The sequence below is a fragment of the Bufo bufo genome, chromosome 5, assembly GCF_905171765.1.
Source record: "Bufo bufo chromosome 5, aBufBuf1.1, whole genome shotgun sequence".
NCBI classification, from domain to species: Eukaryota; Metazoa; Chordata; class Amphibia; order Anura; family Bufonidae; genus Bufo; species Bufo bufo.
This window is the reverse complement of record NC_053393.1, coordinates 435,816,755-435,843,624: the sequence shown is the minus strand read 5'-3', so window position 1 is coordinate 435,843,624 and position 26,870 is coordinate 435,816,755. Positions and strand designations below refer to the sequence as shown.

The window sequence follows — 26,870 nt, the reverse complement described above, 5'->3', positions numbered from 1 at the left end:
GACCGGAAGTGACGAGGGTAGGGAAATCTCTCGAAGTAGGGAAGTATAACGTTACACCGGGTTTTGGACCCCCAACCAATCACATACTGATGACCTATCCTGAGGAAATGTCTCAGAAAGCTCCCCTGCATGTAATAAGCTTTATTTACATAACTATGAAGCTCCCCTTTAATTTAAAGTTACAAATCCAGTTACCCTGCATAATTATTTAAAGGACAAGAAATCATCTCCAGAAAACAAGCAGAGTTACCATGGCCACCCTATCAGACTGGTGAGCCGCCCCCCCAGCTATGTAGCCACGTGTGACTGCCACACACACACCTGAACTGCCCACTTCCTCTGTTTACCGGCGCTGATTGTGACGTCACAGCTGCGCGGCCACGCCCCTCGCCCAGGGGTTCCAATCGATGTGCTGGCTGGGTCGCTGGGACAGATACAGTGTTGGTGCTGCCCGGAGGATGACAGCTCGCACCAGGTAAACGGCGGGCAGGGGAGCGGGTGTCAGCTGGAGGAGGAGCCCCCCGGCTGAGTGAGTGTTGTAGTGGGACATGCGCAGGGTCCTGTGACAGCAGTGTTTGGGATACATGGGCTCTGTCAGCGTTATGCCTACAATGTATGGGCTCCTCTGAGGTTTAGGTCACGTGATATCTGGGCTTTGTGGTAACCCCTGTCATATCACATAGGTATTATAATAGGCTTAAAGGGGGGTTCTGCCCCGGACTCAGAACAAGTAATAATCTAGCAGGCATGCTCAACCTGCGGCCCTCCAGCTGTTGCAAAACTACAACTCCCAGCATGGGCATGGTGGGAGTTGTTGTTTTACAACAGCTGGAGGGCCGCAGGTTGAGCATGCCTGAATGGGGACACCTAGGCAGCATGGGCGCAGCTGTGGGGGGCTTGATCCGGCTTTGCAGTGTTATCTTACCAAACAACTTGAGGTTTTTGCCACTTTTGTCCCCTAAAAAGGACAGGAAGCTGGATATTAAATAAGTGACCACTTCTCCTGCTCTTAGGGGTACATGAGCTCCGGGGAGGAGGCCCCATTTAGATTTCTGCTCTGAGGCCTTACACCCGATACAATCTTTCCCCACTGCAGACACAGATGGCTTATTTCTAGCATATACAATCAGTGTTTCATTGATGGGGTCCATTCCAATTCCTAAAACAAAGGGGCCGTAGGGTCTTCTTGCCGGGTGCCTGTAACAGCATAGCCCCCATGTAAGTGTATGGAGAAGTGTCCAGTTCATATGCAGCGCTGGTATAGTGGCGGTGCCATGCAGGACCTATGGCAGACATGTCATTATTGCTTATGGCGCATTAACCTCTTAATTGTCGCAGTTCAGACGATTTTCCATGGGTTGGACGTCCTCATTTCAGCAGATTATCTGTGTGTAATGTATCAGGTGGACGTGACAGGATTAGTCGGTAATACTTGTCCGCTGTAGATAAGGTCCAGCTTTCCTGACGTCTGTTTTAGTAAATACTTGTGTTTCTCATAGAAAAAAATAAAAACAATACTGGAGCATCTTTTCTTCTAACTTTGCTTTGTGTCGGTCCCCTGTTATTCCTCTTAGAAATTGCTGAATGCATTGACCATTGATTGCTTCCAGTTGTCCCTACACAGTCTGACACTGTCCACAGTAAAGACGCATTTATATGGGTCCCAAAAAAAAAAGCATAGCACATGGCTGTCGTACCATGGCCTATGCTTGGGATTTTTTTTGTTATGTCCTCGACAGGGCTGACATGTCAGTTTTAGTAACTACTTGCATTCTCCATGTAATATCAATTCCGGAGCATCTATTCTTCTTTTTTTCTCCAAGTTGTTCCATTCCTGTATTATTCCTGCTAGAGGTTTACAAGTCTATTGCCAGCAGTCTGCAGTAAAGGTACTGCTGGGTGTTACTAGTAGCGGGTGTGTCTGACTCAATGAGTGCTGCTGGTGTCAGACTGCGGGGACACCTCCACAACTGGTAATGCCCATCTGTACCTTTTGGTCAGCAGCTTGCAGTATTCATAAACTTCTAGTAGAAATAACGGAGGACTGGCACATCATTGAGTCATAAGAAAAGATGCTCCAGAAGTGTTGTTACTTGGGGAATACAAGTAGTTATTACAATAGACATGTCAGAAGAGGTAACCGCTCCTCTTTAGACTTGTCTTCTATGTTTCAGCAACATTAGGCCTATTGCACACGACCGTAAGTGGCCCGTGCTGCGGACCGCATATGCGGATCCGTAATATACAGGGGCGCCGTTCTGTGGGCATTCCGCATCACGGATGCGGACCCATTCACTTCAATGGGTCTGCAAATCTGGAGATGCGGAACAGACGCACGGAGTGCTTCTGTGGGGTTTTGTCCCGTACTTCCGTTCCGCAAAAAGATAGAACATGTCCTATCTTTTTGTTAAACGGGTGGATCGCGAACCCCTTAAAGTGAAGGGGTCCTCGATCCGCTGCGGCTGCCCCACGGTTGGTGTTCGCGCAGCACGGCCACGGGGCTCACACGTTTGTGTGCAGGAGGCCTTAGGAGTGGCCAATGACCGTCATTTTAAGTAGTAAACAAAATGTAGAAGCAGCACCACTCGGTCCTTGTTGATGGATCCAAATAGATGCAACAGCCTCACCGATGGCCTTGGATCCAACGGCCAGAATATGTAGAAAAATGCAGGCGGTATCGGCAGCATCTCACATCATCGACTTTATTCGGACTTCAAAGCAGTAATACAAATGGCAACGTTTCGGCTGGTCAGGCTTGACAAAGGCTGTGTATCAGCCGAAACTTTGCCATTTGTATTACTGCTTTGAAGTCCGAATAAAGTCGATGATGTGAGATGCTGCTGATACCGTCTGCATTTTTCGTCATTTTAAGTAGGTCAGTGGCCCCAGTGAGCTAATCTTTGCTGTAAATCTGGAGGAGCAGATGGTGTTATCTCCCCCATGACTGGGATTATATGAATATAAAGGATAATTGACTAAGTTATTGATTAACTGAGCGGTTAGTCTTAAAAACGGATCACCGTGTCATCTATGTGAATGCAATGCTGAATGTAAAATATTTCTTGTTTCTTCTCCCTAGGTATCATCATGGGGTGTAGCATTTGGAAGCAGTTTGGACGTCTCCAGTAATCTTGGCTTATAACCTCTGCTGGCCAGGGAGAAGCCAGATAAAGTTGAAGGAGTGATAGACGCACCTCAGGCACGATGGAGGAGGAAGGGACAGAATGGCTTGTATTCGCTGTGCATAGGCTCGTTTCTTGGGGGGCATCAGCTGCCATGATATTTGGAGGAGTCGTGCCATATATACCCCAGTATAGAGACATAAGAAGAACCCAGAACGCAGATGGCTTCTCAGTTTACGTTTGTCTCATGCTCTTAGTAGCTAACATCTTGAGGATATTGTTTTGGTAAGTGACCTAAAGGCAACGGACAGGTAAAAACTGCCATTATCAAGATAAAGAAATCCTTACCTGCAGGGGTGGACTGGCCATAAACCCTACAGAGAAATGTCCTGGTGGACCAATGCCAGGGGGGCAACCTGAGCCCTCTTCACTACCGCTGGGCAGGTTGATATCAATCTGATGCTCTCAGCATTAGGCTAAGTTCACACGTGTGATCTGTGGCCGTATTGCGGCCCGCAAATCGCTGGCCGCAATACACGGCCACAGTTCCGTGTGAATTCCGCATCACGGATGCGGACCCATTCACTTCAATGGGTCCGCAAATCCGGAATCGCGGGACGGGACCCCTCGGAAGCACTACGGAGTGCCTCCGTGGGGTTACGTCCCGTACTTCCGTTCCGCTAAAAGATAGAACAAGTCCTATCTTTTCGCGGAACGGCCGGATCGCGGACCCATTAAAGTGAATGGGTCCGCGATCCGATGCGGCTGACCTACGGCCGGCGATCGTGCATTGCGGCCTGCTATTTGCGGGCCGCAGCACAAGCACGGGTCACACACGTTCGTGTGAACTTGACCTTAATTAATGCTGGTAGCATCAGGTACTTATGGATGAGACTAACGGCTGCGGGTGTCCTCCTGAACTCAACTGTATCGCTGTCCTCAGGACGGCAATACAGTTGAATACTGTGGTGAGGGCAGCAGTATTTTATGCTTCACTGTGGTATTTGGTTCTGCTGGGGCGGTATTTTGTGTTGCACTACTGTATTACAGGCTCCGTCTACTTCTGTTGGCCCTGCCTACTTGTGCTGCCCTGTCTTCTATCAATTTGACCCACCTACAACATGGAGACACTTTTATTTTATTTTTTTCCAGGGCCTATTTAAGCTCCCAGTTATTAAATTTTTATTTGACTCCGTACTGATCAGGGGCAAGCACCCCGAAAGAGCTGTCTACGGTTGGATATTTGGCTTGGCTATTTTTCCTTGGCATGTTCCAAGGCTTTTTTTAAAAGTCGGTGGGTGGAGACTAGCTGCCATTCACTTCACACACAGAAAGTAGAGGAGAATTTGCTTCATAACTTTCATAGTCACTCAGAATCAGCTCCAGGATCATGGAGGACATTACAGGGAAGTACTGACCTGTATGTATGTGAATATAGCAGACTGAGATAGTAACTGTGTATTTAGCTGTGCAGTCTCTCTAACTGTGTGTTTCTCACTAATTTCCTGCTCACTCCACCTCTCCTCTTTCCATAGACTTGTATGGGATGATCTAATCTGATCCTTAGTGAGAAAGCAGCCATCCTTGACTTACCAAAATTGATTATTTATTAATTTCGGAGACCATACGGGGCATTTATCAAAGCTATTACGGCACTATTATGGCATATAAAAGTTTGTGTTTCTTGCCACTTTACTAAAGTGACAAGAAAAGAGGGTGGGGCTTAGCAGGAGCAGCGGGGCCTATTGCAGCCAATGATTTGCTATAACTGGTGGAAGTTATAGCTCAAGTCTATGCCAGCTAGGGGCATGGTCTGCCAGAAATGCCCTAATAGGCACCTGCCTCTTAATAAAGTAGACACACCTCACACCAGGACAGGGGAACAAGAGCAGCATATGGGAATGCTAATCTTGATAACTCTCCACCAAAGTAATTTTACAAATGGGGGGGCAGCTGATAACTGTAGAACAAGGCACTTTTCTCTGATAAGATTTTTTTATGGCCTCTTGCACTATTGATTTCTGCAAGGTTGTGTGAAAAGTTGGTGACCATTTCATGCTGTTCTCATTAAATAAAAGAAAAAATCTCTCACACAACCGTAGGCTGTGTTTGTACGTGGCAGAATTGTTTTGCTATACAACTCATCCAAGCATGCCAGTGATTTTTTTATTTTATTTTTTATTTATTTAAGGCTACTTTCACACTAGTGTTCGGGGCTCCGCTTGTGAGCTCCGTTTGAAGGGGCTCACAAGCGGCCCCGAACGCATCCGTACTGCCCTAATGCATTCTGAGTGGACGTGGATCCGCTCAGAATGCATCAGTCTGGCAGCTTTCAGCCTCCGCTCCGCTCAGCAAGCGGACACCTGAACGCCTGGCCGTGCGGAGGCAAGCGGATCCGTCCAGACTTACAATGTAAGTCAATGGGGACGGATCCGTTTGAATTTGACACTATATGGCTCAATTTTCAAACGGATCCGTCCCCCATTGACTTTCAATGTAAAGTCTGGACGGATCCGTTTGAAGCTACTTTCACACTTATAATTTTTTCTACAATATAATGCAGACGGATCCGTTCTGAACGGATCCAAAGTCTGCATTATATGAGCGGATCCGTCTGGGCAGACCCCAGACGGATCCGCTCTGAACGCTAGTGTGAAAGTAGCCTAAGCTTGCTCATTCTTGTGTGGAATTGTTGCAGATTTTAACTGAGGGTGACCCTATGATCAAATCTGCATTTAACGCTTCAAAATATACTATTCATCACATCTGAACTTCAATGGTTATACCCATCACACTGGTGTAGGGTTGCCACCCGTACGGGATTGACCCGGACAGTCCGGGTTTGCAATCCTTTGTCGGGGTACAATACTTTCTCAGACCCGGACACAGGATTCATTTTAAACTGCAGTGCAGACATTCTGACTTGCTCGCTCACGGTCCTGACAGCTGGGGGTGAGTGAGTGGCGGTGAGCTGTGAGCGGCCGGCAATCCGGGACCGGCTCGAACCTGAAAAGGACGAAACCGCCGGTCAGGATGGATTGGAAGCCGGAGAGCTGGGGGCTGCGGGTGGTCAGGAGCACGAAGATGCTGCTGAAGGAGAGCAGAAAACCCTCGCTCCACAGCATGGTCTCACTCCCAGATCAGGCCGGATAACAAAGAGACGAGTCGCGGGCCTGCGCTCCTCCCGTCCCTGGCTCTTCTGCTGCACTTCTTTCCTATCACGACATCTCCCCTCTCCCGCCTTCTCCGTTACCAGGCCCAGACTCTCACACAATACTCTACAGTCAGTGTGCTGGCCCCGAGTGACGGTTCCCGGGGAATGAGGGCCACATTACTCTAACTGGGGTTCACTAATGGGAGCATTATTCTTAACAGGTGGCACTAATTGGGGCATTACTCTTACTGGGCGGCACTAATAGGGGTCATTATTCATTCTGGGGCGCACTAATAGGGCCATTACTGTTACTGGGGCACACTAATGGGGGCATTACTATTACTGGGTGCATTACTATTATTGGGGGCACTAATGGGGGCTTTAATATTCCTGGGGAGCCACAGTATGACAGCGACTTCAAACCCTGTGTTAAGCCACGCCCCACAACCACACACCCTTTGGGGTGTGGCTTAACTTGCCCGGTATTTTTTTGTTGAGAAAGGTGGCAACCCTACACTGGTGGCATATTGGCATATCGTTAGGACCCACATCTTGGACCCTTTCTGACATTGGTGCCGTATCCTAGTGATATGCCACCAATGTAAGAGATGGGAGTACCCCTTTAATCTTAAGGTCTCTGTAATACTGAGGACAACTCTAATATATTGGAGATGATCGCAGGGTTTCTTTGTGTGTGTGTGTGTGTGTGTGTTTTTTATTTTTATTTTTTGTAAATTTTTTGTGCAAATTACTAAAATCAAATAAATGCGTAATTCCCTTTACCTACTGCCCTGATATGAAGGTGAAGGCCTGGCTTCTCATGCATGTACATGTATACCTGGTCTGCGTCGTGATGTTTGCACAACGGCCTGTTGTGTCCTTGCATAGAAAAGGGTCACAGTGACCTGTTGAAAATACCTGTATGTTGGACGTGATTTGGTATTATTAGCTGTGTTGTGTTCTTTTTCCCCACCCTTTTTTACGGATTACATGTAGATATAATCTGCTTGACAGGTTGAGTTAGGCTTTGTGCACATAATGTTTCTATCTTCTGTGGGCGTAGTACTCCCTCAGTGTATATGACGGAGGCCTGTGATGGGTGCTGTACAGACTCGTCACACATAGGCTCCTATTTCAAAGAACATATACTGTATGCTATTATTTTTGTTGAGTTGGCCCTGGTGTAGGAAAAATGTAATCTGCTGCGCTTTCCTTTAGGCTACATTCACACGACCGTAAGTGTTTTGTGGTCCGCAAATTGTAGATCCACAAAACATGGCCGTCGCCATATAGAAAATGCCTATTCTTGTCTGCAATTGCAGCCAAGAATAAGACATGCTCTATCTTTCTAGCGGGGCAGAGGAGCTGAATTACGGATGCGGACAGCATACGGTGTGCTGTCCGCATCTTTTGCGGCCCCATTGAAATGAACGGGTCCGCACCAATTTTGCAGACCCATTAATACGGTCGTGTGAATGATAGGGTTAGAAAACTGACCTGTCGTGTTTTTTTGGCCTCCACTGGGTGAATGGGATCAACAGATATGTGTTATGCATTCATGGGGAACTTTTCCCAAATTGGGCCCTCACCCAGTCACTAGAACTGGGGCCGTGTTCCCAGTTTAAATGAAGCGGCAGACCCCTTAAATAATTATAATGTAATTGTAATTGTGAGTAATAGATCCCCATTGGTTTATGTTCTGTCCATGACATGTTTTATTATAAACCCATTAAATAGCACACAATATAGTATAAATCAATCTTTATTAATTAAAAGAGCATAAATGATTACATGATACAAAAAAATATAGTTACATCCATGTAGTGGTAGCAGTGCAGGAGTATACTGCGACAAGTAGAACAACCACCGTCCCTCCTACAAAAATATTGACTCCTATAGTATCGCTGTCAAGCAGAATATACACCTATAATGCTGCGATACCAATGTAATTATACATCTATACCAGCGCAGGATGTAGGCAACTCAATACTTGACCTCATGACATAATTTCACCCTGCCCATAGTGTTACCGCTGCACAGAAGTCAGAGTGGGGTCTATACAGAGAATCCCAACACAAGACCGGTGTACTGACACACATGCAGCAGCTAATACTGACCAGGAGAGGAGAGAGGATGATGGCACCAACCCCACGCGCGTTTCGCCTCGCTTCTTCAGGGGGTGTGTCCCTTCTCCTCACTCAAAAGTCAGATATATACCCCCCCCCCTCCCCATTTAACACAATTTGGATCACAAGGCCCTCAATAATCCACACCTGTGTGTTGCTGCCTAGTGTCCCAAGATGGCCACCGGTGCGTCCTGATACACTGTACAGCTACATCACGGCACTGAGTAGTGTCCGCCCCATGAGTCATCCAGCCCCGCCTTTGTTCTCGCGATATCGCGCTGGAGTCATGTGATAAAGAAATCACCTGACCGTTCCGATTACCTCACTGGATACGCACATCCTGGTAAACAACGCAACTCCAGCCAAAGACGCTGGATTACGTTGAAGGAGGAGGAAAGCGGGGCACACAGGTGTATCGGCAGATCTCCAACTCCTTTGTCAGGCTGGAGCTGTCATGTGATCGGCCGGGAAGAGCCGCCGACGCCATCTTGGTCAAGGGCAACACTCATCATATGCCCACAAAGTCACAAACAGGGCCGATAGAAGTGTGGACAGGTCTAGAATCAAACCTGTCACAATTCCATCCGACCATACAGTGGTATGGTCCAATTAGTCCGTAAACAGGTAGGTAAAAGAGCAATTGTTGAAGATAAAGTGCAATGTGATTAAGATATCAACAGTTCATGCTTATATAAAAGCCGAATGGTGATCTAATCCACTGATCCTTAATAACAAAAAAACAAAACAAAATTGCAAACATGATATCAAGAAAGTGATTCATACACAAATGCAGAAGATAAATAAAACCATTTGAACACTCCTGTATAAGACCACGGGTAATTGCAGTAAATGTAATAAAGTGCATTAGACTTGATTGCCATGATTAAAATTATTATTAAAAAATATATAGATACTACTACTACAAGTGACCAACCTTAATATTGCATGATGATGAAAGTACATAAAGTGACTAAGCAAAGTGACAGTGCACGTGAGGTGAGGGGAGTGCACTAAAACCATCAATTATACACAGATAAGAACACCTACAGGACAAATGTAACCACTGTTATAGGGGTTCAGAACCCTTGACCATATGTGGCCATGTCCACCATATTATAGAAGGAGATACAAAGCGTCTATTCTCTTCTGGACCGGCAGATAATCACATAGTAAAGGAAAGAATCCCATTCAGCAGGCTCCCCTTAGACAAGGAAGGACCATTGATCCAGAGCTTCTAGAGGGAGAATAACAAGTGACTGTGGGTGACGAAAAGAACAAATAAACAGAACGGTTAAAATTGCATCAATAATGACTTAAAACAATTATATACTGTTAAAAATATTTTTGCCGGTACTTGGAGATACCAGACCGGAGGAAACAAAACCCACAAACGGAGCCTAAGACAAACACATGTGCACAGAAGGAGGATGTTTTCTCCATCAGAGAAAGGGTACAAAACTGTTCCTCTCATTGAGCCCAAAGGGGGCGATGGTATTCAAGGTGTAGATCCACCTCGTTTCTTTTTGTCCTAGTATCTTTTTCCAATCACCTCCCCTTGGGGACACGATAACCCGATCGATACCCCTAAATCGCAAAAGAGATCCATCACAGTTGTGTCTCTCCTTGAAGTGTTTCGCCAATGTCTTCAACTGTGATATATCGTTCTCATCCCTTGCAGCCTCAATGGAGAGAACATGCTCCCTAACTCTTCTCCTGAACTCCCGGGAGGTTAGACCAACATAAATCAACTCACATGGGCATATTGCCCAGTATATAACACCAATCGTAGTGCATGGGATGTGCATGTGTATGACATGTTTTATTGTCAAATCCGTGTTTTCGATGGGGAAAAAAAGTCAGACAGGACTTTTTTTTTTTTTTTTTCTGTCCAAAAAAGCTACATTTTATATAACTTTCGAATGGTCTAGAGCAGGCATGCTCAACCTATGGCCCTCCAGCTGTTGTAAAACTACAACTCCCACAATGCCCTGCTTTAGGCTGATAGCTGTAGGCTGTCCGGGCATGCTGGGAGTTGTAGTTTTGCAACAGCTGGAGGGCCGCGGGTTGAGCATGCCTGGTCTAGAGGAACGGAGAACTGATGTGAACTCAGCTTTACAGATACTATAAACTTGAATGACCTTGAACATTTTCCTGGTACATCACGGACACACTATTTTGGGGCTGGATTACGATCACATTAGTTAAAAAGGTTTTGCCTGCTTAGCCAGTCTGTGGCCATGGCGGGGACCTGTATCAGCCAGTGATTCATATGTGTCGAGAAGGGACCAGAAAGTAGAGACCAGCTTGCACCGGCTAAGCATTGGAAAAAGAGCGGTGCGGGATTAGTGGGATAAGTATCAATTCTTTTGCATTGACCCGCCGGGCAACCCCTTTGAATTTGACATCTGGTTTTTAGAATTAATTGCATGACTTCCAATCCTTAATAAAAAAAACATATTTTTTTTATTTTTTTTCCCATTTAGGTTTGGACGTCATTTTGAGTCCCCTCTCCTTTGGCAGAGCATCATTATGATTGTTACTATGCTGCTGATGCTGCAACTGTGTACAGAAGTCCGAGTGGCAAATGATCTGACCACAAAGCGTCGCTTATTCACAGGTTGGTGATTCGGCCTGCACACTTAGGTATACTGGGAATTGTGTTGGATCACTTGATAACCTGAACGTATCTTGTTTGTCTTGTAAGGATACTTTCACACTAGCGTTTTTGCTGGATCCGGCAGGGTTCAGCAAAAACGCTTCCGTTGCTGATAATACAACCATCTGCATCCGTTATGAACGGATCCGGTTGTATTATCTTTAACATTGCCAAGACAAATCCGTCATGAACTCCATTGAAAGTCAATGGGGGACGGATCCGTTTTCTATTGTGTCAGAGAAAACGGGTCCGTCCCCTTTGACTTGCATTGTGGGTCCTGACGTCTTGCTCCGCATCCCAGGACGGAAAGCAAACCGCAGAATGAGATGGGAACGGAATGCATTTTGGAGCATTCCGTTCTGTTCAGTTACGTTTTGTCCCCATTGACCATGAATGGGGACAAAACGGAAGCGTTTTTTTCCGGTATTAAGATCCTATGACGGATCTCAATATCGGAAAATATTAACGCTAGTGTGAAAGTAGCCAAAGAGATTTGTCAATTCATTTGATATTTTTGAATGGTCCATCTCTTAGGTTTTTATGTGCATGTATAAAATACAGTTTTCAGGAGTATAGAGTGCCCTGTAGGCTTGCTTTCAACCTTTTCATTATCGGTCCACAGTATGCGTCTTATTTTTGTTGACGGTTGTTTAATCTGTGTTTTTAGGTGACAAAAAAATTAATTTTATATTTGACAGTGAGTTTACTTTTCTTCTTGAGGAAACTCAGACGTCACAGCAGTGGGCAGGAAAAGCTACCCTGCTATGTGTCATGTCATAGGCAGGGGAAAAGTAAGAAGACATTAAGCCACCTTTTGGAGCCATGTTTTATTCTCTGGCAGAAAAAGTGCAAAAAGATAGGAGCCTTGGCTGCCTGGCTTCTGGGATTTAGTAGTGTCCCGTCATAATGACTACACAAGTTCTATAAGACTCGTTATACCGATCCCAGTATATGATTGTTATCATCTTGTTGCTGAGAAGGAAAAATGATATACAGTTGCAAGAAAAAGTATGTGAACCTTTTGGAATGATATGGATTTTCGCACAAATTGGTCATAAAATGTTATCTGATCTTCATCTAAGTCACAACAATAGACAATCACAGTCTGCTTAAACTAATAACACACAAAGAATGAAATGTTACCATGTTTTTATTGAACACACCATGTAAACATTCACAGTGCAGGTGGAAAAAGTATCTGAACCCTTGGATTTAATAACTGGTTGAACCTCCTTTGGCAGCAATAACTTCAACTAAACATTTCCTGTAGTTGCAGATCAGACATGCACAACGGTCAGGAGTAATTCTTGACCATTCCTCTTTACAGAACTGTTTCAATTCAGCAATATTCTTGGGATGTCTGGTGTGAATCGCTTTCTTGAGGTCATGCCACAGCGTCTCAATCGGGTTGAGGTCAGGACTCTGACTGGGCCACTCCAGAAGGCGTATTTTCTTCTGTTTAAGCCATTCTGTTGTTGATTTACTTCTATGCTTTGGGTCGTTGTCCTGTTGCAACACCCATCTTCTGTTGAGCTTCAGCTGGTGGACAGATGGCCTTAAGTTCTCCTGCAAAATGTCTTGATAAACTTGGGAATTTATTTTTCCTTCGATGATAGCAATCCGTCCAGGCCCTGACGCAGCAAAGCAGCCCCAAACCATGATGCCCCCACCACCATACTTCACAGTTGGGGTGAGGTTTTGATGTTGGTGTGCTGTGCCTCTTTTTCTCCACACATAGTGTTTTGTGTTTCTTCCAAACAACTCCACTTTGGTTTCATCTGTCCACAGAATATTTTGCCAGTACTGCTGTGGAACATCCAGGTGCTCTTATGCAAACTGTAAACGTGCAGCAATGGTTTTTTTGGCCAGCAGTGGCTTCCTCTGTGGTATCCTCCCATGAAATCCATTCTTGTTTAGTGTTTTACGTATTGTAGATTCGCTAACAGGGATGTTAACATATGCCAGAGACATTTGTAAGTCTTTAGCTGACACTCTACGATTCTTCTTCACCTCATTGAGCAGTTTGCGCTGTGCTCTTGCAGTCATCTTTACAGGACGGCCACTCCTAGGGAGAGTAGCAGCCGTGCTGAACTTTCTTCATTTATAGACAATTTGTCTTACCGTGGACTGATGAACAGCAAGGCTTTTGGAGATACTTTTATAACCCTTTCCAGCTTTATGCAAGTCAACAATTCTTAATTGTAGGTCTTCTGAGAGCTCTTTTGTGCGAGGCATCATTCACATCAGGCAATGCTTCTTGTGAAAAGCAAACCCAGAACTGGTGTGTGTTTTTTATAGGGCAGGGCAGCTGTAACCAACACCTCCAATCTCATCTCATTGATTGGACTCCAGTTGGCTGATACCTCACTCCAATTAGCTCTTGGAGATGTCATTAGTCTAGGGGTTCACATACTTTTTCCACCTGCACTGTGAATGTTTACATGGTGTGTTCAATAAAAACATGGTAACATTTAATTCTTTGTGTGTTATTAGTTTAAGGAGAATGTGATTGTCTATTGTTGTGACTTAGATGAAGATCAGATCACATTTTATGACTAATTTGTGCAGAAATCCATATCATTCCAAAGGGTTCACATACTTTTTCTTGCAACTGTATTCTCCATTTAGCATTCCAATTTTTGAAAATACTCAGTGTTGTGTTGTTACCTGGTAGATCCCTGTAATGGCCGTGGGGGTATTTATGATGAGGCAGTACATTAAAGTGTAACTGTCGTAATATATATATATATTTTTTCTTCTAATGTGCATAGGCAGTGAGATTGAACACTTTTGTAATATACTTTAATTACTGAAATCATACATTTCTATTAGGGCTTATTCACACGACCGTATGAAAGGGACAGCACCCGTTCAGCAAAATTGCGGACCTATTCGTTTCAATGGGGACGCAAAAGATGTGAACAGCACACCGTGTGCTGTCTGCATTTATAATTCCGTTCCGCGGCCTTGCAGAAAATATAGAGCTTGTCCGCAACTGCGGACAAGAATAGGCATTTTCTATGATAGTGGAGGTTATGTGCGGATCGCACATGGGCCGGTATCCCTGTTTTGCGGATCCACAAAACACTACGGTCGTGTGAGTGCACTCAGCATCCGCATGCAGTTGCCTGCGGTTTGGTTTTATTGTCAACCACATGGTGAGGGCTGCTGGTTTGTTGCCTCACGTGTGGTTGCCGCTGGCAACATGATTTGGTACTTGGCAGTATAGAAGTCTGAGCTGTTGCTAGGCAGCTTGCTGTCAAGTGCATGCGGTTACACCTGGTTGGGTGTGTGTGTATGTATGTATGCACTTTGTATGTCTGGTGTGCACGAGGTTTATGTAGGTGTGCACTGTGACACTTCCCTTCACTGTGGCTGCCCGTGGCAACGTTTGGTATTGTGTACATGTGGTGGCAGTGTCTCTGGCTGACTCCCAGGACATGGTTGCCTTGCATGTCGTTGCCTGCGGTAACAGCTGCAGTGTGATGTTTATTTGGACACTTCCCCTTTAAGTGGCTTTTTCCCTTACATGGTGTTATGAAGGTGTGTGTGTGGTCTCATTGTTATTGCAGCTTATGGTCCTGGGTTCCTGTGTGATGTGTGGTGTGTGCTGTCTTCGTTTGTGTTCTGGACAGCAGCACTTGCACATGGGTTCCAGGCTTTGTTGTCTGTGGCAGGTGAGTGTGGTGTTTGTTGCATTTACCTGCCATTGCCATAAGTTGTTTCTGTTCCCCTTGTAGCTTGGCCACTTTAGACTCCTGTTTCTCCGCGTCCAGGAGGAACGGGCTGTCTACCCAGCTCCTAGCGCAAGGATCGGCGGAGGGTGAGTAGGGATCCGAGGTTCCTGAGCATGAGCCCTCCTACCTTCAAGGGCGGCTCATGCAGCTAGGAGTCAGGGTCAGATTAGGGAAGCTTTAGGAGGTGACCTGCTCTCTATTTCTGTGGTTCTGGCCAAGTAGCGACCTTCCATCTTCTGGCATCGCACGGCTGAGGGTTTTCCCTATCCTCAGCCGTGACAGCACCCTTAGATAAGATAGCTCTAAAGTGGCCCATTTTGTGCCTTAGGAACTCTCCCTGTCTTCTCTTTACTTAACTGCGGAAACTGCTGCTGCCCTCACTGCCTCCCTCTTTCTCGCGCGCTCTCTCTCTCTCTCTTATATATCTATACCTTGTAGATTGTAAGCCCTCACTGGCAGGGCCCTCCCTCCTTCTGTACCAGTTTGTAACTCGTCTTGTTCATGCTTGGTGCAATTGTCTGTATTATGTATGTATACCCCTTTTCATATGTACAGCGCTATGGAATGAATGGCGCTTTAATAATTAATAATACTAATATATATCTCTATAATATATCTATTTGTAAGAAGGTACAAGGAATCATCATGGATGATAAGGTTCCTGGCCTCGGTGAAGTAAGAGCCGGTTTTTATGTGTCAGCAGCAGTTGTTGTTTGACACCTTAATACTTAGTATGGCTATACAGCTGATCCGTTATGGCTCTTACTGGGAGTAGTCAAAGTGCTGGGTGGGTGACTGCTCCCCATATTCCAGGCCTAAAAACCAGCCAGCACTGCCAGGTGAGGAGGATTACCTCAGTCTGACAGTGGAGCTCAGGAGGTGTGTGTGCTGGGATCTGAGGCTTGTCCCGTGCTGGAGGGCTGAGACCCGTCTGTAAGAGAAACAGGCACCTAAAAGCCTGCTATGGACTTCTGGAGGCAGAACTGCCAACAGGGTGATTTCTGCTATGTGGACTTTCCAAGTCTACAAAGTGACGTTTTGTTTTTGCTTTATTTGTGAATAAACAGGGAAGTTTGATTTAAAAACTGGTAATTTGCCTCTGTACTGCGTCCGCATACCCTGTCTACCAGATGAAGGAGCAGTAAGCCCCGAAACGCGTTTGATGACAAAACATAAGGACTGCATATTGTGGTCAGTGTACCCTTAAAGGGAATCTGTCACTAGCAATTTACCAATTATTTTTTTTTCATGAATCCATGTTTAACAGAGTACCTTTTTTCCATCTGTCTTGTTCTTTTGATTGTCCGTCTTGTCATTTCTTCAAAAAATCGATTCTTATGATATGTAAATGAAGTTGTAAGGAGCCCAGAGGGGCGTTCTTCTTTCTCCACGGTGCCCAGGAACGCCCCTCTGAAGTGCCGTGCCCGGCTAAATTTGAAAACTAATAACGCCTCCAAGTTCATCTAAATCGCCTCCCAGAGGCGGGGCTAAGTGCTCAACACCCCCCCTCCTCAGCGCCGCGCTCTGCGGCAAACACCCCGATCCTCCACTCGCCGGCATCCCAAATCCCGAGCAGGCGCAGTGCCGACAGTCATCTTATCATAGCGCAGGCAATCGCCGACACTGCGCCTGCGCGGGATTTGGGATGTCGGCGAGAGGAGGATCGGGGTGTTTGCCGCAGAGCGCGGCGCTGAGGAGGGGGGTTGTTGAGTGCATAGTGCTACGTATTATTAATGCGACTATTTGTGTTAATTATCTGTAAGCTTTTTATATAATTTTTTTATACTTTTATATATATATATATATTTATTTATTTATTTATTTTTATATATATATATATATATATAGAAGAAAAATCCAGCGGGAGCACCACCAGGAGTCGGGTGCAAAATCCACAGAGGCAGCGGCAGTACCCCAACAATATGGCTTGAAAAAGATAGGACTGCACTCCAGATAAAGTGAAAAATCAGTGGAGCTTTATTCACCCATAACTTTGGCAACTTAGCGATGTTTCGGCTCACAAGAGCCTTCTTCCAGCATAGAAACAGTGAAAATAACAATCATATAAAGGCAAGTCACAAGTGACTGGCCAATCATACTGTGATTGCAATCATGATTAAATTGGATACATATGATACATATAAACAAAAGTGCATGTGCGTAAAGTGACAAGTGCTTAAGAGATCCGCATCACAAGAACATAGTCCCTGGTCATCGATCATATAGACATGTAATATATAAATAATATAAGTGTATATTAAAGTGCATACATATATTGGATGAAGATCAACGAAGTGACACCTCTCGATGTAATGGCGCCAGCATACAGCATCGTATTCCGTTGAGCGTCTCCATTCTATAACTGCGCATGACCAGATCCGCGTCATCATCCGTCATAGCGCTTACATGTGACGCATGCGCTCCATCAAAATTACACTAAAGGCACCATCTTGATAGAGGGCAACATTGCCCAACGGTTACATAAGTGCCAATCGTGCATACATTCAATAGGCTAAACACTTTCCTATGTAGTATATTAAGCCGCAGTAGGTAAATCCTACAGAAATCGGCATGTGGAGAAGGTACCAACTCTGTGGAGATGGATCCTGTCCACTAGATGGCATATGTCAGAGGGGGACACGTCAGTATACCCTGCCGGCATCGCCAAACTAATTGCCGAAAGTAACGCAGCCATAAGACAAATTCTTTAAGGAAAGAGTAGCCGAATAAAGAAAAATTCATATCTGGAAATACGCAGCGAGAAGACTGTTGATGTTGCAGCTCGGTATCATCATCATCAAAGAGGGCCAGTTCAAAGATCTCCATCCAAAGGAATAATTTTAAAAAAATGTTGTTCTAAAAGGCAAAGATAAATATAACAAATTAATTACAGATTGATTAATCTGTGTCACAATGATTATCAATGTATGTTATCACCGTTTCAGGGCACTTTTATACAACCAAAGAGAAAGATCAAAAGACGCAAGGGAGATCAAGCTAAACCTCAAAGCCAGACATCTCATCTAAAATCTACATTAAGCCCATTAGGATGTAAACTGTCCAAAGTATATATCCATCTTAATTCTCGCTGTTTCAAGATTGCCAAGCGGTCACCACCTCTCCTGGGCATTGCCACATGGTCGATTATCCAGCATCTTAGATCCCGTTCACCGTGGTGAAGGGATCCAAAATGTCTGGAAACCGGCAGATCGGTGCGACTTTTTCTAATTGAATTTCTATGGTTATTTAACCTAACCTTCAATTCCGTAGAAGTTTCTCCTACATATATTCTAATTACAGTGTAGAAATAGGACAGATCCTTAAAAAGAATTGGAATATTCTGAGTAGAGGAATAAAAAATGTCGCTGAATTTGAGAATCCTCCATTGTTATCGTATCGAAAAAATAAAAATATAAGAGATTATCTGGTGAAGGCAGATGTTGGTCCAAAAAGAAATGTCATTCAGCGACCGTTGACGCAGGCGGGACTGGGATGTTTCCCGTGTCTTAATTGCGTCAACTGTCGCTATATAAATAAATCAAAATCTTTTGTACATCCATCTACAGGAAGAGAATACCCTATTAGATATCATTTGACATGTTCCTCATCATATGTCATTTATGTTTTATCATGTCCCTGCAATCTAATATATGTAGGAGAAACTTCTACGGAATTGAAGGTTAGGTTAAATAACCATAGAAATTCAATTAGAAAAAGTCGCACCGATCTGCCGGTTTCCAGACATTTTGGATCCCTTCACCACGGTGAACGGGATCTAAGATGCTGGATAATCGACCATGTGGCAATGCCCAGGAGAGGTGGTGACCGCTTGGCAATCTTGAAACAGCGAGAATTAAGATGGATATATACTTTGGACAGTTTACATCCTAATGGGCTTAATGTAGATTTTAGATGAGATGTCTGGCTTTGAGGTTTAGCTTGATCTCCCTTGCGTCTTTTGATCTTTCTCTTTGGTTGTATAAAAGTGCCCTGAAACGGTGATAACATACATTGATAATCATTGTGACACAGATTAATCAATCTGTAATTAATTTGTTATATTTATCTTTGCCTTTTAGAACAACATTTTTTTAAAATTATTCCTTTGGATGGAGATCTTTGAACTGGCCCTCTTTGATGATGATGATACCGAGCTGCAACATCAACAGTCTTCTCGCTGCGTATTTCCAGATATGAATTTTTCTTTATTCGGCTACTCTTTCCTTAAAGAATTTGTCTTATGGCTGCGTTACTTTCGGCAATTAGTTTGGCGATGCCGGCAGGGTATACTGACGTGTCCCCCTCTGACATATGCCATCTAGTGGACAGGATCCATCTCCGCAGAGTTGGTACCTTCTCCACATGCCGATTTCTGTAGGATTTACCTACTGCGGCTTAATATACTACATAGGAAAGTGTTTAGCCTATTGAATGTATGCACGATTGGCACTTATGTAACCGTTGGGCAATGTTGCCCTCTATCAAGATGGTGCCTTTAGTGTAATTTTGATGGAGCGCATGCGTCACATGTAAGCGCTATGACGGATGATGACGCGGATCTGGTCATGCGCAGTTAGAGAATGGAGACGCTCAACGGAATACGATGCTGTATGCTGGCGCCATTACATCGAGAGGTGTCACTTCGTTGATCTTCATCCAATATATGTATGCACTTTAATATACACTTATATTATTTATATATTACATGTCTATATGATCGATGACCAGGGACTATGTTCTTGTGATGCGGATCTCTTAAGCACTTGTCACTTTACGCACATGCACTTTTGTTTATATGTATCATATGTATCCAATTTAATCATGATTGTAATCACAGTATGATTGGCCAGTCACTTGTATGCTGGAAGAAGGCTCTTGTGAGCCGAAACGTCGCTAAGTTGCCAAAGTTATGGGTGAATAAAGCTCCACTGATTTTTCACTTTATCTGGAGTGCAGTCCTATCTTTTTCAAGATATATATATATATATATATATAATCAGTTGTTTTAGGATTAAAAATCTTTTATATTGCCATCCGAATATTCCCTGTATCATCCAGATATTTTGTGTTCCCTCCATTTTCTTCGCCTGTTCTTGCTCTAGTTATTTTGGGGCTGAGGGTGTAGCCCTGTGAGCAAACACCATACCTGTGGTTAGTGCCACTATATACAATTTTTAATATATATATATGACACTTTTTAATCATGTCAATTATGTTAATCATTTTTTAAGTGTACATATATCATGGCACTGACCACATTACTTGACAAAGGCCTCATTGTAAGGCTGAAACGTTGCATGGGCGAATAAAGCAGGCCCTTTTCACACAATTTGGAGTGCTGCTTCTATTTTTGAATGTTTAGTGGTTCCTGTTCCTGGATTTCAGAGGGATTGCACTCATTTCTTCTACTGACAAGTGCTGCTGTTTTCTCTGCTTTAGTATATAGTAGCAGAAGGACCCGGCTTTGCATGGGTATATTTAATCTATTTCATTTAATATTTGTGTGTGTTGTTTAAAAGATATCGACAGTATCCCCTATAACCGTGACATCTACAGTACCCCGCCCCCTTAACAGTGACCTCCACAGCTCTCCACACTTTAACACTGACACCCCCCCCCCCCCCCACAGTGCCCCACCTCCTTAAAATGGGACCTCCACTGGAGCCCACCCCCTTAACTTTGACATTCACAGCAGCCTGCCCCTTTAACAGTGAGTTACACAGCACCCCACCCCCTTGACAATGACCTCCATAGGGGCCCGCCCGCTTAACAGTGACCTCTACAGCACCCGGCCCCTAACACTGACCATAGGTTACAGTCTCTTTAACTGTGACCTCCACCATTCCCAGCCCCCTTAACAGAGACCTCCACAGCGACTGCCCTTTTAACAGTGACTGCCACAGTACCCCGCTCCCTTAATAGTGACCTAACAGTACACCGCTGCCCCTTTTAATAGTGTCCTCCACAGTCCCCTCCTCCCTTAATAGTGACCTCCACAGCGGCAAGCCCCTTTTATTAGTGACCTCCACAGTACCCAGTCTCCTTAACAATGATTTCCACAATAACCTGCCCCCTTAACAGTGACCTCCACAGTCCCCTGCCCCCTTAACAGTAACCTCCACGGGGGCGTGGCCTGAGAGTGCATGGAGTAGGTCACACCGCACATAGCTCCTGCAGATATCCTGATTTTCGAGTGGTAGCAACCCCCTGAATCGCTGATCCTTCCTTACCTGGTGGTTGAGAGGTGACAGGAGGGTGCGGTGGTAAATTTCTGAGCTCCGACATGCCGAGGAAGTCCGGTAAAGGGCCGCGATCCGACAGGCCAGAGGTGAGCCGGCATGGCGCCGAGGAAGAAGAGGGGCCGGCCTTACAGCCCAAGCTGAGCCAGAGTGCGGCCGCAAAGCTGAGCAGGTTTGCTCGCACAGATAGCGATGTGGGAGATTGGGCCGAGGGAAAGGAGACGAACGCTCATACCTCCTCTGAACAGGAGGATGGATCCATCGATGGGGAGGCCCTGGATGCGGTGAATTGGCCGCCATTAACCCCTGCACGGCCGGCAAAAGACGCGGTAGGCCCTAAAGCTGTGGTCAATGCAGAGCCTACTTTAAAAGATATCATGGCCGCTGTGGCCAGCTGTAACAACACACTGAAGGTGCTTACAGTGCAAGTTGGCAGCCTGAGGTCGGACGTGTCTTTAATTAGGCATGACCTACACAAAATTTCTGAGCGCACCTCTGAATTGGAGAAGAGGGTGTCCACCATAGAGGACGTTATTCAGCCTTTGCAAATGGCGGCAAAAACAACTGCTAAAGATATAGCTGCGTTATATGCCAAAACAGATGATTTGGAGAACAGGTCCAGAAGGAATAACCTGCGGATTGTGGGTATGCCAGAGAAGACGGAGGGGGATAATGCCACAGAGTTTGTGGAAAAATGGTTGCATCAACTATTTCATGAGAAAGGTCTATCTTCCCTATATGCGGTGGAGCGGGCGCACAGAGTCCCCATGCGGCCGCTTCCGCCTGGCAGACCTCCCCGTCATATACTGGCGAAGATCCTGCATTTTAAAGACCGGGACACTATCCTGCGGCAATCAAGGGACAATGAGGAGATGGTCCTGAATGGGGTTAAAGTGTCCATATTTCCGGATTATTCCAACGAAGTGCAGCGGAGGAGAAGTAGATTTATGGATATAAAGAAAAGGCTGAGAGCTCTACAAGTCCAGTACGCTATGCTGTTTCCTGCTAAACTGCGTGTGGTGGCATTGGGATCCACCAGATTTTTTGAAGATCCGGAGGAGGCGGCGCAGTGGCTGGACGTCCACGAGCGACAATTGAGAAGTGGAGCCCTGGACACTTGAAGGAGGCAGATATATGGTTTCATTTGTTCACTTTATATATGCATTTGCACTCTAGGGTTGCTTTAAATGTTGCACCAGTTAAGGAGTGTACTATGTAATGCTACCACATGGTAGATCCTGAGGAGGGAGCAGGCGGTAGAGAAAGTAAAATGTATTTCTCAGATGTGGGGAGGATTCTCTACCTGAGGAAACGTGTTATAAACTGTTATGTTTATTGTAGGTTGGGGGGCAGGTTGCTCTCGGATTGCCCTGTTTTAATGTGTGAAGTGGATACTGAGGGGACAGTGATCCCCAGTTACAGTAACCTGATTATGAGAGGGAGGGAGGGGGGTGGGGGGGCAGGGAGAAGGTTGGGGGGAAGGGTTAAGGTCTTGAACTATGAGCAAATGTTGTCTGAGTGGGTTGTGAGATTCAAGTATGGTTTGATGTTTTACCATGTCACAGGTGATTAGAGTTTTAAGTTGGAATGTGAGAGGGATGGCGGATGCACGGAAAAGACAGTGCATTTTTTAATACTTGGGGCGGTTTCAGCCGGCTATATGTTGCCTTCAGGAAACGCATTTGACTGGAGAAAATTTACACTGGATGAGTAAAAATTGGGTGATCCATGCGTTACATTCAACTCATTCCTCTCATTCTAGAGGGGTAAGTATGATTGTGCATAGTAGCATTAGGTATGAACATATGCAGGATTGTGTAGATGCTGAGGGTAGATATGTGTGTGTAAGGTGGACGGAATACAGGTGGTGCTGGTGTCTGTGTACGTGCCTCCACCGTTTGCTTCCCCATTAATAAGAGAGATTATGGACTTTGTGGCGGACTTCCCTGGGTTGCCGTGGCTATTGGTGGGGGACTTCAATTGCACGCTGAATGACTCCCTAAATAGATGCCGGGTGGAGGGAGCAGGTGGTCTACCTGGGAGTGTGGCTCTCAGGAATATTATGGGTGAAATAGGTGTACAGGATGTATGGAGATTGCGTAACCCAGATAAGCGTGAATTCTCGTGTAGATCAGCCACGCACCATTCGCTATCGCGTATAGATTTGGCCCTTGTTAATGATATAATGCTACCACTGGTTAAGGATGTTGTCTATCATCCTCGGTCGTTGTCTGACCATTCTCTGGTGCAGATTGACTTGTGCCTGGGGGTGCTCAGACAGGGACCGAGGCTGTGGAAGTGTAATTCTCATTGGCTGAATGTGTTGGGTGACCTGTCTGGGATCTCTCTGGAAATTAAGGAATTTTTTTATATCAATACAGGGACGGCTTCGATACCAGGTGTATGGGACGCCATGAAAGCATTCCTGAGGGGAGTTTTGATGAAAGAAATTAACAAGCATAAATCCAGATCTAGGGAGGCGGATGTTAAGGCGCATGTACTAGTGGCTGAGGCTGAGAGAGAGTTTAGTAGATCCCCCACCACGGTTAGTAGTGAGGCGCTGGCGGTAGCTCAGGAGCAGCTGAGATGTCATTTAGTCCAGGCCGCAGAAAGAAAGAGAAGCTTTTATCGTCAGAGATCCTTTGATGAAGGCGAGAAGGTGGGTCATCTGTTGTCGGTGGTCTCACAGGCCCAGAGAGGCTCCTCTTGTATTCAGGAACTGAGAGATGACATGGGGAACAGTAGCCAGGACACGAAAGGAATATTAGATATTCTAAAAAGCTTTTATGTATCTCTATATACTTCCACTGGATCTAGTTCTGATGAGGCTCTGAATGATTTCCTAGTGGAGGCACAGTTATCGGCGTTGTCAGAGGAGGATAGAGAAAGGCTGGAGGAGCCGATTACACTTGAGGAACTGGAAGCTGCACTTGGGGACATGGCAAGTGGTAAGGCGCCTGGAGCTGATGGTCTCCCAGTAGAGGTGTATAAAAAGCTGCAGGGGATATTACTTCCTGAATTACTTAAGGTGTTTGAGCACTCATTGGAGGCAGGTTCGTTACCACATTCGATGCAGGAAGCTATAATTGTGGTTATACCTAAACCTGGAAAGGATCCTAAAATACCGGATTCCTACAGACCAATTTCACTTCTCACGGCTGATGTTAAGCTCCTGGCGAAGGTGTTGGCGAACAGGCTGTCCAAGGTGATTCTGACCATAGTACACCCGGATCAAACGGGGTTTATGCCAGGGAAATCGACTGCTATTAATCTTCGTAGGCTGTACACTAGTTTAAATATTCCGGCGGATAACAGTGGAGACAGGGCCTTACTTGCGCTTGACGCCGCTAAGGCGTTTGACAGTGTGGAATGGAGGTACTTGTGGGGGGTCCTGAGAACTATGGGCTTTGGAGAGCGGTTCATTCAGTGGGTACAGGTCCTGTATTCTAGTTCTAAGGCGAGAATTAGAGCGAATGGAGGGTTGTCAGATTGCTTTCCCCTTGCCAGGGGCTCCAGGCAGGGATGCCCATTGTCGCCCTTATTGTTTGCTCTTGCAATAGAGCCGCTTGCGGCACATATTCGCTTATCAACAAGTATAGAGGGGTTTAGATACGGCAGGCTGCACAATAAAGTGGCTATGTACGCTGATGACACTCTACTTTTTATGGGCGATACTGGTCCGTCCCTGGATGCGGCCATGGCATTGATTGACAGATTTGGTAGCTTCTCTGGACTTCGGATAAATTGGCAAAAATCGTCTTTGATGCCAATTGATGGGCAGGCCCTGTCAGGCAGTCTGGTGCCTTGGGTGGATAAATTTAAATATCTGGGATTGCATATAACACCGAGACTATCGGATTTTGAAGACATTAATTTGTCCCCATTGCTGGCTACTTTTAGGCTTAAAGTGAGGTCATGGTGTAGACTCTTTCTTTCGGTGGTAGGTAGAGTTAACCTTTTAAAAATGGTTATGATGCCCCAGTTGCTATATGTACTGAATAATGCTCCCGTAGGGATCCCCCTGGATAGATTCAAGAAAATTCACTCTATATTTAGGGATCTTACTTGGAAGTATGGGCAGGCTAGGATCAAACTGGAGACATTGCAGTATCCTAAGTCGGAAGGGGGCCTGGCTGTCCCTAACGCATGGATTTATTTTCTGGCTTCCCAATGTCAGCATTTTAAGGGATGGATTGATCTACAAGCACCGGATATGACTGGGCAGATATTGCAGCATTGGCTGGGCAGTCGTGACCTCATGGGCATTCTGGAAGGCTCAGGAATGCATGCTGGGAGGGAAAAACTCCCTCTTATTGAACTTATGAAAAGAGTTTGGGCAAAGGTGAAGCGGCTAAGAGGTGTGGGTGGAATTAGTGAACTTTCCCCTATTGGAAAGAATCATCTGTTGCCCAAATTATTTGCCATACCAGGACTTAGGAACTGGGAAACTTATGGAGTGACGAGAATTGGCCAATTAATTAAGGACAAGATATGTAAGTCATTTCAAAACCTGCAGCAGGAATTTAATATTCCAAGGGAGTGGTTCTATAAATATCTTCAAATAAGGCATGCCCTTGAGGTCACACTGCGGAAAGGATGTGTGATAGCTCAAATGGAGGTGGTTCATAAGCTTGTTCTCCCGACAGGTGGGGGAAAAAGAGGGTTGATATCACAGGTGTACGCTCTTTTACTGGAAAAATTCTTAGAGGGGTTTCCGCTTTCAAGAATGAAAAAATGGGAGGCTGACGTGGGGGATATGTCTAAAGATAAGTGGGAAGATATATTGGAAGGGGTCCCCAAGGTGTCCCTGAGCGAACAGGGCAAATTGTCCCAATTATTTATTATACATAGAGTGTACAAAACACCGGTGTTCCTAAAAAAGATTGGAGTGAGAAGTGATGACAAGTGTCCAAAGTGTATGGAAGATGGTGCAGACTTGTTACATATGCTGTGGTCTTGTCCAGTAGTTGGTAATTATTGGGAGGATGTTAGAAATATGATTAATAGCAAAATGACATTGAAAATTCAAAAAGACCCTAAGGTGTGTATTTTGGGGTATGTGTCTGAGATTGGAGGGACTGAATCGGTCAAGGTAGCTGTGGGGAGGTTGCTGTATGTGGCCAGGAAACTGATTGCTATGAGGTGGATCCAGGGAAGTCCGCCTACACTGAGTGAGTTTGAACGGAAGGTGCATGACATGCTGATACTTGAAAAAGGGGTGTATGTGAAGAGAGGGTGTCCTCAGAAGTTTGATAAAATGTGGAGTGATTGGTTATCTCATACTCACGTGGTTATATAGGCTCGTGTTGGTCAAGACCAGTTGTCAGGGAGGGGGGGGAGGGGTTAAGGCAGGGTGGGGGGGGAGGGATGTTGGGGAGGTTAAGATATTGGTAATTCTCTGTCTCAAATATTTGTTTTAGCATGTGTACACGCAATGTATAGATACTTGATAAAACTGTGTGTTGGTATTTCTATGATTACTGTTGTACACTGATTCCACACGGTGGATAAAGCAAGAAAATACAACGTATTGTTTTATGTTATACTCTGTATTTATTGGTTCAATAAAAACGATTTGATTTTTAAAAAAAAACAGTAACCTCCACAGCTCCCGCCCTTTTAACAGTGACCTCCACAGAGCTCTGTTCCCTTAAAATTGTGAACTCCACAACACCCCACCCCCTTAACAGTGACCTCTACAGCACCCCTCCCCTTATCACTGACCTTCATAGCGGACCATCCCCTCAAATGTGACCTCCACTGTTCCCTGCCCCTTTTAATTGTGACCTCCACAGCACTCCGCTCCCTTTAACAGTGTCATCCACAGCGCCCTTCC

The 26,870-nt window shown here is 45.3% G+C and overlaps 1 protein-coding gene across 2 annotated transcripts in view; it reads left to right on the top strand.

Moving 5' to 3' along the window:
- The first annotated feature begins 365 nt into the window (after nucleotides 1-365).
- SLC66A2 (solute carrier family 66 member 2) overlaps nucleotides 366-26,870 on the top strand; it is a 149,225-nt gene continuing 122,720 nt past the window's right edge. For both annotated transcript variants that reach the window (XM_040433510.1, XM_040433509.1), the window contains exons 1-3: nucleotides 366-475; nucleotides 3,080-3,407; nucleotides 10,886-11,019. In XM_040433510.1, coding sequence (XP_040289444.1) covers nucleotides 3,205-3,407; nucleotides 10,886-11,019 — 337 coding nt within the window. In that variant the 5' untranslated portion in view covers nucleotides 366-475; nucleotides 3,080-3,204. The remainder of the gene's footprint in view (nucleotides 476-3,079; nucleotides 3,408-10,885; nucleotides 11,020-26,870) is intronic.